Source organism: Tauraco erythrolophus, chromosome 26, assembly GCF_009769465.1.
Source record: "Tauraco erythrolophus isolate bTauEry1 chromosome 26, bTauEry1.pri, whole genome shotgun sequence".
In the NCBI taxonomy this organism is placed as follows: Eukaryota; Metazoa; Chordata; class Aves; order Musophagiformes; family Musophagidae; genus Tauraco; species Tauraco erythrolophus.
The window spans coordinates 6,419,044-6,431,666 of NC_141490.1; the positions used below are offsets into that span (position 1 = coordinate 6,419,044).

At 44.9% G+C, this 12,623-nt stretch overlaps 1 protein-coding gene across 2 annotated transcripts in view; it reads left to right on the forward strand.

Annotated features, from left to right (window-relative positions):
* Positions 1–12,623, forward strand: part of ARHGAP32 (Rho GTPase activating protein 32) — a 180,738-nt gene that overhangs the window by 135,712 nt on the left and 32,403 nt on the right. For both annotated transcript variants that reach the window (XM_086626940.1, XM_086626942.1), the window contains one exon: positions 8,274–8,423. In XM_086626940.1, coding sequence (XP_086483066.1) covers positions 8,274–8,423 — 150 coding nt within the window. The remainder of the gene's footprint in view (positions 1–8,273; positions 8,424–12,623) is intronic.

Here is a 12,623-nt window from a genome sequence, read left to right on the forward strand (position 1 = left end):
TGAGGTTCAAGATAAGAAATCTGCTAACAGGTAACACCTTTCATGGGACAGGGTGCATCACCTTTGGGATTGTTCTAAACCAGGATTTATTCTACATGAATATGTGTAAGTGTTAGAGATACGTTCAGGTTACAGTATCATGTTCTCGTTAGTGCAAATTCAGTGTCACATGAAGGCCTCGGTCTGTTGTGGTGTCGCGTGTGCTTGGGCATGCAAGGGCAAATGACCATGATAGCCTGAACTGAACGTGGGTGAAAGACCAGCACTGTCTCCCTGACGGACAGATCTGATGTGTCGTCGTGTTAGTGAGTTACCTGAGTCAGAACATTGATGTTCCAGAGGATCATTTGTCTCCAAGGTAAGCGAGATAAGCAAAAGAACCACGTTAAACTCTGGGAACACACAGAGGTTTAGCAAAATGTGGTCTGAATGAAAGAGGAAAAAGATATTTGCAGGTGCCTCTCTTGTGCTGTTTTTCTTCTAGCTCTACATTTCCCAGTTTGCTTCTCTTGTTTCCCAGTCCCGCTGCTGGTCTTGTGGCCTCTTCTGTGCCACCTGAGCCACTGATGCTACTACCTTGTGTGCAAAGTGGCCTCATCTCTGTCATTTTGTTTTAAATGCCCACTTGTTTCCCAGTTTTGGTCTCAGCTAACTTGTTGCCTTTGAACTACAGCCTCATCTTTTACGTCCTCACCTCTAGTTGCAAACCTTTGAGACCCTGGTGTTACCCAACCGAAGCCCATCCCTGCTGCATTGTCACTAACACTGTATTAGTCAGCGCTGCTTTATTTTTTTTTCCCAAATACAATTCCAGCATGTTAATAGAATTAATAGATTGACCTTGTCAGCCTTTGAAACCTCTCTCCTTTCCTCTGTTAGCCTTCAGCTAACTGATTTATATCTCCTAACCATCTACTGCTTCCCTCGGGGAAGGTATGCTGTGCTTCAGGGAATTAACTCGGAGATGTCCTGTGGTTTGTTTGTTCAGGAGGTCAGGTCGTATTATCTTGGTGCTCCCTTGTGGTCTTAGAGTCTATGAAAAGGTCAGACACATCTTTAACCTGGAAAATATTGCAGGTTTCTTGGTATCAAACCTCCCTAGGTGACATACTTAGGTATCTAGCTAACCTTACAGTTGTCATTATTATCCCATTATAAATACTCAACAAATTTGGCAGAATTTGGCAGTGAAGAGCATGGAAAGGGGTTTTGCCATTACAATTAGTTCTTAATTCTTGTATACTTTTACTCATTAACATAAAACCATCTCTAAGACAGTTCAAACTGCAGATAATCTTTGTGCGTATCGTTACAGACGTGCGATTTTAGTTAAATTGTTCATGTTGAAAGCAGTCGGTGCTGCTGGTCAGATGTGCTGCTGGCTTTTGAATTTGCAGTCTTCTGTCTCTGGAAGAGGACTAAGTGGACCCAAATGCAGTGGAAGCTGACACAGGTGGTTGTAGAATCTGGGCATGAAAATGCACCAGGTGAGTTGCCAAAACTGGTCCTGGATACACACCATCTGTGCCAGGTGTTCCTGTGCTAACTAAAGTAAGCTGGTGCTCAAATTTGAGCCAAAGGCTGAGGTTGGCAAGGACAAAGAAGAGTTCTAGTTTAGTTGAGATTATGGCTTTCAGACCCTGCCTGAAGGATGGCTCCAGAAGCTTGGGCAGATGCAAGTGCAGCTTCCTTACTACTAGACTTTGTAAATATGAACAGCAACATCACTTACCACTTTTAATGACCTACTTTACTCTCCATGTGTAGGGTGCTCATGTGATAGCTGGAAATACATGCTTATTCTTGGCTGGTTCTTGTCATCGTAGTTAATTTTAATGGCTTTTATCTAATGACACTGAAATTAATCACCTTCACCATATTTCGTGACTTCTTACAGCACAGAGACCAGCCTGAACTGCTGTCAGCCTGGCTCAAGGTAAATGCTGCAGCATCAAAAAGCACGCAGCATTTTTATTTTATATGAGCAAATCAGTAAGTACACGTTTATGAAGGTTATTGGAGATTCAAGGTTATTTTTAAACTCTCACATCTATGGAATTTTAAAATCTCTTTCTGAAAATCTTTACGACCGACAAGGGAGCCCAGCATAGGGCTTAGTGCAATTATTGATGTGGTGTTGGCTGGTCCTTCTTCAAAACCAGCATCCTGCTCAAGGACTAAAGGACGGTGCTTGGTGATGCGTGGTTCCAGATTCTGGTTGGGTTTTTAGGGCTGTATAAATTAGCTTCCAAAATAGAATCTGCCGTGGCAGGAGGAAAGGAGTAAAATGTCTTGTTGCTAAGGAACATGATGGGGAACTGGGAGATGCGACTCAAGTCTTCTCTTTGTATAGTTTCTCTTCAGTAAGATGTGGGTCCACAGAGCGTGTTTTTGAGTGTGAAGGGATGGATATCAAAAATATTTACTGAGCTTTTAAGGAGGGGTCGAGATAACTGATGCTTTGTGAGGAACCGATTGAACTCAGTCCAGTTCAACGTGTTCCTGAGTGTTTGCAGAATCAGGAGCATAGGAAATACGTGGCAAAACCAAACCTGGCTTCTCATCTCCTGATTCCTGGTACTGCTCCTTCTTCAAAAGAGTCTGTTGCTGTTCTTTCTCTCCCTGCAGCAGAGTTTAATTTTAGAGGAGAATGGGTCTCGAGGGGCTAATAGCCTGGAAAAATTATAGCTTTGCTTGCTGTAGGTCTCTCTTCAGAGAGGATGGGTTTTGCTTTTGTTTTGTAATGCCTAGCTGTGCTTTTTTTACAACGTTCCTACACCTTTTTCTGTCTGATTTTTGTGACTGGACCTGGCAATTTGTTTCTATATTTCAAACTATGCAGGTACATGTGTTCTTGCTTTTGACCTTAGCACCACGCTCCCCTCGCAGCAGGGGCTGGCTGGATTCTCTAAAACCACTGTTAATAATAACAGAAACACACACACTGACCATGTGCTGGGAATGTGGGTCAGCATACACCTTCCAAGACTTTTCTTCTTAGAGTCAAAGTTGACTAACCCCGTGTTAGAAAACATGCTGCTGTCACCCATCCTGTGAAGAGCATTTTGTCTTAAGTGTGAGTTCAAAACCAAAATATTAGTGATGGCAACAGGAGATATAGCAGGTGAGATATTTTATTTCTTTAACATGGGTTTGTTTTCCCGTAGCCAAAGGGTAAGAGGATTGCAGGGGGACAGGCAGTGGGTTTGTGAGGGTGTCCTATAGGAAACTGCTGTAATCCCATTTGAAATATGTTGCTGGGTCACTGGATGTCCACAGAGCAAGCACTTAACTTTTTTTGTGCGCACAAATGTGCAAGACTTGAAGTCTGCTCCAGTTTGCTTTTCTGTTGTTTGTGTCCCCTGGTCTTTGGAAAAAGGCAGGATGTGTCAGATGGGAGATGCTGTCCAGGGCTGCAAGAGTCTCAAGGTGTTGGCTGTGTTGTATTTTGTTCTCAGAGCCTTTGCGTCGTGGGGTTTTTCATACTGAAAGTAGAAGGAAAATGCACACAAAAAATAATATTGTGGACACAGGCTGCATTTATTAAAAGACTCTCCTGTTTGGTCACCATGGTGCAAAGTCGAGGAGCAGGAGCCAGTGCTCTTTTCCATCCCGTCTTTCTTTTTGTTGCCAACACTTTGGACAATTGTAATCAAATAGTACATTTTAGAAGTGGTCTCAGGAAGAGTTTTATGGCCCAGGCGTGATACTTTTACGATTTGGGCTAAGACACATGGTATTGTTGGGCTGTATTCCAACCTTATTCTTAAATCCAGAGTAATTGCATCCCTGTCAAATCTATATGGGTGCAGGAGGGATCAGACGTTGACGCTTCGTGGTTTGGTTGTGCCTTGGCGAATGTGTAGGAATTCATAGAATCATAGAATGGTTAGGGCTGGAAGGGACCTTCAAAGGTCATCTAGTCCAACCCCCCCTGCAAGGAACAGGGACATCTCCAACTAGATCAGGTTGCTCAGGGCCTTGTCCAACCTGGCCTTGAACGTTTCCAGGGATGGAGCATCCACCACCTCTCTGAGCAATGAATTCCCAGGATTTCACACAACAGGAATGCCGTGATGACCTGGAGACGACGCAGGAGTCCTCAGTGTATCCCAAGAGATCTGCCTGAGAGTCCAGTGGGGTCCCAAAATAACTGTGGAAAAGCACGTTGTGTTGAACAACCGCCGTGAAACTACTTTGGACTCAGCTGGTGGCTGACACGTTTCTCCAGTAAAGAAGCTGCATAAAGCACATCCCGAAGTGCCTTTTCAGTGGGTGGCGTTGGGATGAACAAGCCCTGCTTTTAACGAAGTAATTGTTATTTAATAGCTTTTATCAATGCCAGGGGAATTTCGGGCCTCGCTTGTAGCACAAAAGTGTGGTGGAATGGCAACAATGGCATGGTTTGATGGATAAACGTTCCTCGGGGAGGTAGAATGTATGGCAGCTTCCCAAAACCACAATAAACTACCTGGCATGGGTATTCCTTTTTCTTCCCTCCCTTCCCACTATATAAAGGCTTTGGCCAGCGTAGCTACGTCAGCTAAGGCTGTGTTTTTTTTTTTTTCTTGCTCCTAATTGATGCATTTGTGCCAGCAAAACTTCAAAAGTAGTCCAACCTCCAATGTTTTTTTTTTGTCTGGGCTTTGATTGGGGTTTTTATTTTTCAGCCAGTCCCACTATGTTAGATGGAGAATTTGTCTTTGCTTGTTCAGGATAGGATATTTAGCCAAACCTGCCTTTCTGAGGAAAATCATCCCCTGGTCCTTCTAAGAAAGCCTCTGTTTCTTGGTAAACAATTTGTTTTGTAGCAGTTAAATCTGAGGTGGAAAGCAATATGGATAACTTGGGATTTTTGTTTAGTTTAGTTTACCTTTCAGTTGGTAATTCAGCAGTTTCTCTGACTGTAGCAACCATGTAAAATCATCTGGTGGTAACGCTGCTGAATTTCCTTCTATGTCACTTGTCAACCTGGACACCTCACATGGAGACCCAAACTGGGAATGGTTCAGATTTATCATATCCCCACTTTATTGACGGGACAATAAAGGAAGGTAGAAAAGGGCTAACTACTTTATCCACATCTCCTTAGTTCGTAACAATTTTAGGTTTATTTCTGGTCTGAACCCTGTGCTTTGACTCCATAACTTCCTTGCATTCAATAATTCTGGTTTGTTTTTTTTTCCAAGATGGACAAGTGGGTGAGGGACACAGGCCCACTGCCTGGGCTGCAGCAGAAGAGCACTGCTTGCAGTCACTGGTGCTGTCACAGGTTTGGGACCAGTGTTTGGAGCAGAAAATTCTGTGGGATTCTTGGTAGCAACTGGGACTGCTGTGCTAGCTTCATCTCAACTGAAATGCATCAGAAACGAAATCTCTTAGGATGCATTGCTGATTTGAGGGTCAAACCATGCCAGAAGACTTGGAAATGGGATGGAAGGTGTTTCACATTTATTGCTGTTGGCAGAACAACTGCATACCTGACAGCCTCCTGAGCTCTTGCAGCTTATAAGGGCAGCTCATCCTTATCAGACACCTACTTGCTTTTTTGTTCTTTTTTATAACCTGTCAGTAAAGAGATGACTGCTTGGATTTTCTTGCTGTTCTCTTTTTCTTCTCCACCCAGGAGCAGCCTAACTCCTATCAGTGAATCATTCTTGCGTAGGTATGAGACTCTGAAGTCGGTTTAGCTCATACAGAGTAGGCAGTGATTCAGAGAAGAGCAGTGCAGGAAACTGTTCAGCCAAGAAACCATGCAAATGTTTCAACAGGCCGTTGAGAAGTGAATTCCTGGTTTTTTAACCTTCTCGGGCATTGCCCTGGCAGTGTCTTGGACTGTTGCGCTGGTACAGTACGGGAGTGAGTTTGTAGGAGTCTACTTCATGATGCAGAAAACAAGACAATTATTTTAACCTGTACTGAGTGACTCAAAGGCAGAGCAGATCTATTGTGTTTGAAAAACTCAGGTTTCCTTTCCGGTTAGTGACGTAAACAAGTATCAGTACGGAGCAAAGTACATCCCTGGGTCATGGAAGTGTATCTGTTGTACCTTTTTCTGGTTTTAACGCCTCAGGTGACACCCAAAAGTCACTTGCTGACCTGGTCACCAGCAGTAGTAGAATTTCTGCAGCTGTAGAATTGGATGCATTTTTCTCCATTTTAAATCTGTCACGGATGGACTCATTTTTCCTGAGGTCAAGCAAGATACTTCATGAAGAACTGTGTACAAAGTCTGCGAAATGATTCCATACTATTAGTAATTGCTTTATGTGTCTGTTTACTTGACTGTTGTAAAAGCATCTGTCTCAGGTCTGTCACCTCCAATAGCGTTATCACAGGAGCCTGAGGGTGCAAACCCTTTGAAATTCCACACAGGTCAAGATGAGACTCCATCTCCATTTATTTTTGAGTGGGGCAGATAGGAGGTGACAAATGAGCCGTTACTTTACTGTGATGATGGACGCAACCAAAATCTATCCTAACTTCGTTTGGCATGTCAGCACAAGCTGTTCGTTTAGTGTGTGTAATTAAAAAAAAACTCGTCAAACTGAAAACATTCCTTTAATTAAAGCCCCCATAGCCACAGTTTGTCGTGCTCAATGCTTCTGCGTTTCGTTGAATGATTCGATTTTGATTGTTGAGAATGCAGACGTGGGTTTTGTTGGAGATTTTAGGATTTCGGGTATTCAGATGTGTTTGGCTGCTGCGGATCACGCTGCTAAAAGGGACTTTATCCAAAAGCACAGCTCTACTAGTAGACAGAAATATTGGAAGTCATTGGAATCAGGTTTATTATAAATAGAGGGACTGCATCAATACCTGGTGAAACAGAAGGGAAATACTCAGTCGTTTAAAGGGATTAAAACATCATGAAGCATAGCGGGGTGTAACCTGGTTCTTGGGACAAGGTTTTTCGTGTTGTCTGGTTGAAGAACACCCTGTATGAAGCATTACAGCACAAACCTCTCTCTTGCTGAGTCCCAACTTCCAAAGCCACTCACAGAATTCCAGGTTGCGCGTGTTACCGAGCAGCAGCGACACCGAAGTGATGCGCCTTTGTCACTGTTGGTCTTCCTTGCTTTTCTCCTTTGTTTGAAGTAGGGTTCCTCTGCTGAAATCTGGTTACAGCACTTCTGGTTTTAATGGGGCTGAAATTTACAGTTGTCTTTCCTCTCTGGATCCGAGACAGGAGCGGGGCAGAGCGATTATTGCCTCGCGGTGCTGCGGGAGCCTTTACAACTTCCTGGAGCTGTAAAGGCTTCCTGACAAAGCCCAGCCTTTTATACCTAGGGATTTGTTCTTTCAGTAGAGCTCTTCTGTTGAAGTTAAACTGCTTTTAAATCATGTGTACAATGGTGCTTTTGTTGGGAGGCCGGAGAGCGGGGCCTCGGGAAGAGAAGTTGATATCCAAGGGCATTTGTTCTGCTTCCCATTCAAACCCGTGCCCAGCCTCTCCTCCCCATTTGCATGAGTTTATTTGTGTCACCCGCTTCTGCCCTGTGTTGCTTCCCGTTTTCAACTCTGGGTTATGCTCCTTGGCGGGACTGGATGGGTTGAAGAGTGACCCATTTCACCACCGTAACGCATCGCGTGGAGAAACGGAGCGGGAGGTTTGGAGGGGCAACTCCTGAGCTATCCTCCCGTCTCTTTGTAAGCTACTTGTGTTTATTTTGGAGGGGGAAAACTGCATCTCTTCAGATCAGCTGCCTTAGTTTTCTGTTGAATAAACCAAAGACAGAAATGCTTTTATTTTGCAAAGGCCTGAGAAGATTCAGGGAGTCCTCCAAGTTCAGATATCACACACCTCTAGAACAAAGGAGTAAGACTGCTGAAACGAGAGCCAGTAACAAAGCATTTATCTCTGCTTGTAGGTCAGATGGTGCGTTTGTCAACGTAGGTGAGACTACTGGTTTTGTTAGTGCAGCCTCCTTCCTTTTGCTGGAGATGAAAACTGCAGCTCTCAGGTGCTGCCCACCATCCGATGCGCTGTGACAGAGCTTGAGTACGCTCCCACCTGAAGCTGCTTTGCAGATAACTGTGTCTTTGTGTTCAATTCTTCCGTGACAGCTGGCTCCTGTTATCTCAGCACTAGCCAAGAACTGGAACAAGAGCCAAGTCTCTGTTTAGTTTTGGACCTTGGGAAATCTGTTTCTGTGAATAATCGATATTAACGTTACTGTGGTTTTTGTGTGGTCTGTAGAACATGTGATGCTTCCTTGCCCAGCTGAGCCCAATCTAAAATGAAGTGTGTGGCTTTTTATTTCGTTGTGCAGTGTCAAAAAAACACGGTAAGCTCATCACCTTCCTTCGTACATTCATGAAGTCGCGCCCAACGAAACAGAAACTGAAACAGCGGGGAATCCTGAAGGAAAGGGTGTTTGGCTGTGACCTGGGAGAGCATCTTCTCAACTCTGGCCATGACGGTAAGAAACTATCCATTCTTGAGTTCTTCCTCTGTTGGGAATCTTATTTTGGGGTGATCGTATCTAGCAAAGGGCGAGTTGTTAGACTAGAAGGGTGTGACACAAACAGATGGCTGAAAGATAAGTTGAGGCTGATGCTAATAAGAAGCATCGTGGCTCGATGTGAGAGCACTCAAGATGGACTGAACTACTGAAGGTGAGTTCTCAGCCTCTTGAAGTCTTCAAACAAATATTTTTTTTCAGGGAAATACACCTTATTTATGTGTCAGTGTCAATGAATAATCAACTGGTGTGTTAAATCCATGCATTTCTCTAACTCAGTACCTTTGTATGATTCTAGCACAATTTGCAGTGTAAATTCTTCATCTGCCTTTTCCCTTAATTTCACAACATTTACAGGAATTAACTGGATATTATGTTTTGTCACAGCTTACTTTTCTCTGTTTGTTACGGTGAGTTTTCTGTAGCTCGCCTTGATGTCTTTCACCTTCTGATCGTTGTCTTAGGGAGGTAGCAGAGAAGAGCTGTCTGTTCCAAGAAAAAAATGACACAACTGTTACTACTCTTCCTCGGATGAACTCTTGCACGTGTTGTTTCCTACCCTCTCGCCGTGAAGTCAGGGAGGTACCTGTGTTGCTGAGTAGCAAACAGAGAATCATAGAATCATAGAATGGTTAGGGCTGGAAGGGACCTTCAAAGGCCATCTAGTCCAACCCCCCTGCAAGGAACAGGGATATCTCCAACTAGATCAGGTTGCTCAGGGCCTCGTCCAACCTGGCCTTGAACGTCTCCAGGGATGGAGCATCCACCACCTCTCTGGGCAACCTGTTCCAGTGTTCTACAACTCTCATGGTAAAAAATTTTTTCCTAATATCCAACCTGAATCTACCTCCCTCTATTTTAAAACCATTACCCCTTGTCCTATCACAACTGGCCCTCCTGAACAGCCTCTCCCCATCTTTCTTGTAGGCCCCCTTGAGGTACTGGAAGACCGCTATAAGGTCACCCCGGAGCCTCCTCTTCTCCAGGCTGAACAGCCCCAACTCTTTCAGCCTGTCCTCATAGGAAAGGTGCTCCAGCCCTCTTATCATCTTTGTGGCCCTCCTCTGGACCCTCTCCAACTGAAAGAACTCCAATTCTTTCCCAGTTCACCAGCTGAGGTCATTCCCATAAACAGCCCATGCTGAGGGTTATTTAAAAAGCGGTCTGGAGCAGCCAGCTTGCCCAGGAGTGAAAACCATCAGGAAATTAGTGATGGGTGTAGCAGCACTGGCTGCATCAGCGTGTTCTACTTCGTATTTTTGCTCCTTGCCTCATGCAGTGGATTTTGCAGTAGCCCTCTTATGCCCAAGCTGTTAATCTGATGTCTCCCAGTTTGCGTGCGGGCTGCAGGAGAAGTGACATGTGTAGGGTAGGAAAGGAGTTTCTCTGTTAAATTTGTTTTTCAGTGGTACTTCAGACTCCTCGTTCATACGTGAGCACCTTTTGGGAAGGGGGTGGTAAAGGGTGGGGAGCTGGTTTATGTGCTTTTTCCAACTGGTTCAGTTGGAAACAGCAGTGTGCACTCCCTTGTCTGAAATGTTTTACTACCAGTTGGTGAAAAACATGAGCTGCTTCTTGTGGAATCTGGTCTGTGGCAAGGCTCACTGGCTTGTTCATTGGAACCAGTCGAGATCTTCATTGCTGGGGCTCGAAAAGCGTCAGAGAGACAGAAACTGGATGGTTTGGAGGCAGAAACCAGCAGTAACGTATGTAAGAACTACATCAGGAGTAGGTAGTTTACACCACCGGGTAGCTATAGAGCTGGTTTTATATTCATGTTGTGGGAGCAATCTTGGAGGGCAGGAGACGTGCCAGCAGAGTGAGCTCATTAATGGGAAAGAGAGAATTCTTGTTTATCCCCAGCCTTCCTCCTGTCCATTTTAGTTTGGCACAAGTCAGCAATAATTAAAGCTTTTCCCTGCCCTCCGTGCTGTCATCTTCCCCTGGCTTTAAGGGATATGCATTTTATTTAGCATTAGAAAACGCATCCTGAGCTGGACTAAACTCTTCCAACTCCACTGGAGGCTCCTGTTGGACGTTCTCTAGGAGCTCACTTCTTGTTCTGGTCCCTCCCCTGCCATCACGTGCAACCAAGTGACTGTGACAGAGCTGCACTAAAGAGGTCTCTTCATCTGAGAAGTTACCAGTCGTGTTCACCTGTGATTTAATAACTCTTTCCTAACTCCCTGGAGTGAAGCAGCTCCAATTTGAACGTTGCTAACAGGGGCACGTCTCCATTTCACGCAGCAGGATTGTTTGGTTTTTTTTTCTCCTGTGTGATTCAGCTCTCTGACCTGTATTCCAAGTGATGTAATCCCCAGGGTTGGTTTCATGGCCACGTTTCTGGGTTCCTGTGAATCAAGCTCCGTGCATGCACAGCACTTTAAGATTCCCTCGTTGTGGAGCATTAATGTTCCTCAGCCTCGGAGCCAGCTGCAGCACCGATCTGCTGAAAGGGGGCTGAGATGTCCCAGGAGACCCTAAGTTGGATTAGATAGAGCAGAGATGCTGTCCTGCTCCTCCACCTCATAACTACACCATAAATATTTTTATAGGAGCACAGAGTGCTGTAGCTGAAGTCTGTGCATGGTACCTACTGCTGATGCTTCGGGGTTACAACAGGAAACATCTCAGTTCAGAAGAACATAAAAGACCCACTACATTCCTAGATTTGTGTAGGATAATGCTCATTTTGGTAGGTTGCTCTCCAATGCTCAAAGATTTAGCAGGGCTGGAGGAGAAAACGACACTGTCCACAGGGGTTGAACTGAGCAGCAGAAGCTTTTGTGTGCTCCTCAGAAATGCGATACTGAACCAAACTGGAGTTCTCTTAGGAATTTTGTTAATTCCCATAAGTTTTGGGAAGCTGGCAAAGCCTAAATTCAGTGCAGTTTAAGCAGGTGTAGGGAGGGAGGTGAGGAGTTTAAGATGTTTGCGATGACAGCGGTAGGGGTGAGTACTGTACCTTAAAATCTTTCTGTGTGCCTGGTGATTCATGTTGGGGATTGCAGGGATTGTTGGGCTTGGCAACTGGAGACAGGCAGTGTCTGGGGTTTGGGTTTGGTCGGTTTATTTTTAATTCCAGTTTAGTGTGCTGGCGCTTTGAGCTCTGCAGATGGTGGTGGGGCCCTTCTGTGGTGGGAGTTACACCTCTGCGTGGTGTGAAACAGTCCTTTCCCAAAGGCTCTGGTGGACAAGATAGCGATGAGGGGATGGAAGCATCATTGTCCAGCTTCTTAGATGAGGATCTGAGTCATGGGCAGATCACAGGATTACTTTTCCAAGTCATCTGTGTTCCAAGCTGCTCTGAAAAATGGGAATTACGAACCACGGTGCTCCTGGTAGCTGGGGTGTGCATAGGTGTGTTGAGTGAAAGCTTTGAGGGAAAGCAACAGCAGTCTGTCCTTTTGGTTCCTCTTCTATGTGTCAGTACTGAATGATGGGCTGGTACCTGTAGGAGTAAAACCAGCTTTTATGTGAGGGATTTTTGTCTTGTCTGTCAGGTCTGAGTCTAGCAAAGGTCGTGGTGATGCTCCCTTCAAGTATGTTGGTTTGGACAATATTTCTCCAGTCGGCTCTAGTCACCCAGTGGACCATGCCTTAAGAGGCTTGTCTCTGTTTAATTTTGGTGTGTTATTCGTTTGTTGGCTCCTTCTGGGTTTAGAAGACTTCCCCTGCCAGTGAAGCATCATTTGGAAGCAGACCAAGCTCAGCAGGGAGTAGCTGTTTCTCCATCACCCCGAGAGATGTTCCCAGTTGGTTGGGTGCTGTTGACACCTGCCACGCTGGTTTGTTTTACAGAGCTGCCAGATGCTGCAGATTCAGCATAATCCCTGACTCATGAAGAGACCTTGTTCCCTTTGTAGGTAGAGAGACTTTCTTCCCTTGATTTTTTTTTTTTTTCCCCTCTGAAAGGAAACCAAATAGAACTTAAATTTAGCTCAACCTCAATTAGAAAGAGTTGTGCTTGCAGAGGATGTGTTTGTTCGGTGTGGGAGCTGTTAAATGCTGCATTGCAGCATCTGTACCACGTCCTCGTTTGTGCCTCAGCATATTTCAAAAAACAGAGCTCTCCACAGCCTCTGAATTCTGCAGGAATTTCTGCCAGAGAAAAGCCACGTGGCTTTTCTGGGGAGTAAAGGAGTTAGTTGCGAGCTG